Genomic DNA, 3,052 nt, shown 5'->3' on the forward strand with positions numbered 1-3,052 from the left:
GCCCCGCCCTCCCAAGCCCCTCCCCCTTCCGCCCCACCCCTTCAGGCCCCTCCCACCTGCGGCAGGGCACTGGTGAGCTGTCTCTGGAGCGAGTCCTTCTCGTGGGCCAGGTCGCGCAGGCGGAGCTGAGCGGTGGCCAGTCCCTCCTGGGTGTCGCGCAGGGTCTCCAGCAGCCGCTCCCGCTCCCTCAGCATCTGCACCATCAGCTGCTCCAGCCCCGGCTCCTCGGGGCACCCCGAGCCCCGCCGGGCATCCTCGCTGATGGTGGGCAGCACCTCGCACATCATCCTGCCGGCGCCCTGCCTGCGGGTCAGGGGGGGAATCAGATGGGGCATCACCCTGCCAGCACCCCAAAACATCACCCTGCCTGCACCCTGGGGTGGGCAGCACCCCAAACATCACCCTGCCTGCAGTGGGACATCAGCCAGGGCCTCAGGACATCACCCTGCCGGTGCCCTGCCTGCGGGTCAAGGGGGGAATCAGCTGGGGCATCGTCCTGCCTGCACCCTGCCTGCACCAGGGGGTGGGCAGCACCTCAAAACATCACCCTGCCTGCACCCTGCCTGCACCCTGGGGTGAGCAGCACCCAAAACATGACCCTGCCTGCACCCTGGGGTGGGCAGCACCTCAAACATCACCCTGCCTGCACCCTGCCTGCACCCTGCCTGCACCCTGCCTGCACCCTGCCTGCACCCTGCCTGCACCCTGCCTGCACCCTGCCTGCACCCTGCCTGCACCCTGCCTGCACCCTGCCTGCACCCTGCCTGCACCCTGGGGTGAGCAGCACCCAAAACATCACCCTGCCTGCAGTGGGACATCAGCCAGGGCCTCAGGACATCACCCTGCCGGTGCCCTGCCTGCGGGTCAAGGGGGGAATCAGCTGGGGCATCGTCCTGCCTGCACCCTGCCTGCACCAGGGGGTGGGCAGCACCTCAAAACATCACCCTGCCTGCACCCTGCCTGCACCCTGGGGTGAGCAGCACCCAAAACATGACCCTGCCTGCACCCTGGGGTGGGCAGCACCTCGCACATCATCCTGCCGGCGCCCTGCCTGCGGGTCAGGGGGGGAATCAGATGGGGCATCACCCTGCCAGCACCCCAAAACATCGCCCTGCCTGCACCCTGGGGTGGGCAGCACCCCAAAACATCGCCCGGCCTGCAGTGGGACATCAGCCAGGACCTCAGGACATCACCCTGCCTGCACCCTGGGGTGGGCAGCACCCAAAACATCACCCTGCCTGCACCCTGCCTGCAGGTCAAGGGGGGGAATCAGCTGGGGCATCGTCCTGCCTGCACCCTGCCTGCACCCTGCCTGCACCCTGGGGGTGGGCAGCACCCCAAACATCACCCTGCCTGCAGTGGGACATCAGCCAGGGCCTCAGGACATCACCCTGCCTGCACCAGGGGGTGGGCAGCACCCAAAACATCACCCTGCCTGTACCCTGGGATGGGCAGCACCCCAAATATCACCCTGCCTGCACCCTGCCTGCAGTGGGACATCAGCCAGGGCCTCAGGACATCCCCCTGCCTGCACCCTGGGATGGGCAGCACCCAAAACATCACCCTGCCTGCACCCTGGGGTGGGCAGCACCCCAAAACATCGCACTGCCTGCACCCTGCCTGCGGGTCAAGGGGGGGAATCAGCTGGGGCATCGTCCTGCCTGCACCCTGCCTGCACCAGGGGGTGGGCAGCACCCAAAACATCACCCTGCCTGCACCAGGCAGTGGGCAGCACCTCAAACATCGTCCTGCCTGCGCCTTGCCTGCAGGTCAAGGGGGGAATCAGCTGGGGCATCACCCTGCCAGCACCCCAAAACATCGCCCTGCCTGCACCCTGGGGTGGGCAGCACCCCAAACATCACCCTGCCTGCAGTGGGACATCAGCCAGGGCCTCAGGACATCCCCCTGCCTGCACCCTGGGGTGGGCAGCACCCAAAACATCACCCTGCCTGCACCCTGCCTGCGGGTCAAGGGGGGGAATCAGCTGGGGCATCGTCCTGCCTGCACCCTGCCTGCACCCTGCCTGCACCCTGGGGTGGGCAGCACCCAAAACATCACCCTGCCTGCACCCTGGGGTGGGCAGCACCCAAAACATCACCCTGCCTGCACCCTGGGGTGGGCAGCACCCCAAACATCACCCTGCCTGCAGTGGGACATCAGCCAGGGCCTCAGGACATCCCCCTGCCTGCACCCTGGGGTGAGCAACACCCCAAATATCACCCTGCTTGCACCCTGGGGTGGGTAGCACCCCAAAACATCACCCTGCCTGCACCTGGGGGTGGGCAGCACCCCAAAACATCACCCTGCCTGCACCCGGGGGTGGGCAGCACCCCAAATATCACCCTGCCTGCACCCTGCGGTGGGCAGCACCCCAAAACATCACCGTGCCTGCACCCTGGGGTGGGCAGCACCCCAAAACATCACCCTGCCTGTACCCTGGGATGGGCAGCACCCCAAACATCACCCTGCCTGCACCCTGGGGTGGGCAGCACCCAAAACATCACCCTGCCTGCACCCTGCCTGTGACATGGGACAGCCAGGGCATCAGGACATCACCCTGCCTGCACCCTGGAGTGGGCAGCACCCAAAACATCACCCTGCCTGCACCCTGCCTGCGGGTCAAGGGGGGGAATCAGCTGGGGCATCGTCCTGCCTGCACCCTGCCTGCACCAGGGGGTGGGCAGCACCCAAAACATCACCCTGCCTGCACCAGGCAGTGGGCAGCACCTCAAACATCGTCCTGCCTGCGCCTTGCCTGCAGGTCAAGGGGGGAATCAGCTGGGGCATCACCCTGCCAGCACCCCAAAACATCGCCCTGCCTGCACCCTGGGGTGGGCAGCACCCCAAACATCACCCTGCCTGCAGTGGGACATCAGCCAGGGCCTCAGGACATCCCCCTGCCTGCACCCTGGGGTGGGCAGCACCCAAAACATCACCCTGCCTGCACCCTGCCTGCGGGTCAAGGGGGGGAATCAGCTGGGGCATCGTCCTGCCTGCACCCTGCCTGCACCAGGGGGTGGGCAGCACCCAAAACATCACCCTGCCTGTACCC

General features: G+C 66.9%; 1 protein-coding gene across 1 annotated transcript in view; it reads right to left on the reverse strand.

The window, feature by feature from the left end:
• The window catches only part of LOC106899501 (liprin-alpha-3-like), a gene marked incomplete at its 5' end in the record, with an annotated part of 15,993 nt that overhangs the window by 8,484 nt on the left and 4,457 nt on the right, over nt 1–3,052 (reverse strand). The window contains one exon of the mRNA XM_014961368.1: nt 57–303. Coding sequence (XP_014816854.1) covers nt 57–303 — 247 coding nt within the window. The remainder of the gene's footprint in view (nt 1–56; nt 304–3,052) is intronic.

Source organism: Calidris pugnax, unplaced genomic scaffold, assembly GCF_001431845.1.
Source record: "Calidris pugnax isolate Ruff unplaced genomic scaffold, ASM143184v1 scaffold702, whole genome shotgun sequence".
In the NCBI taxonomy this organism is placed as follows: Eukaryota; Metazoa; Chordata; class Aves; order Charadriiformes; family Scolopacidae; genus Calidris; species Calidris pugnax.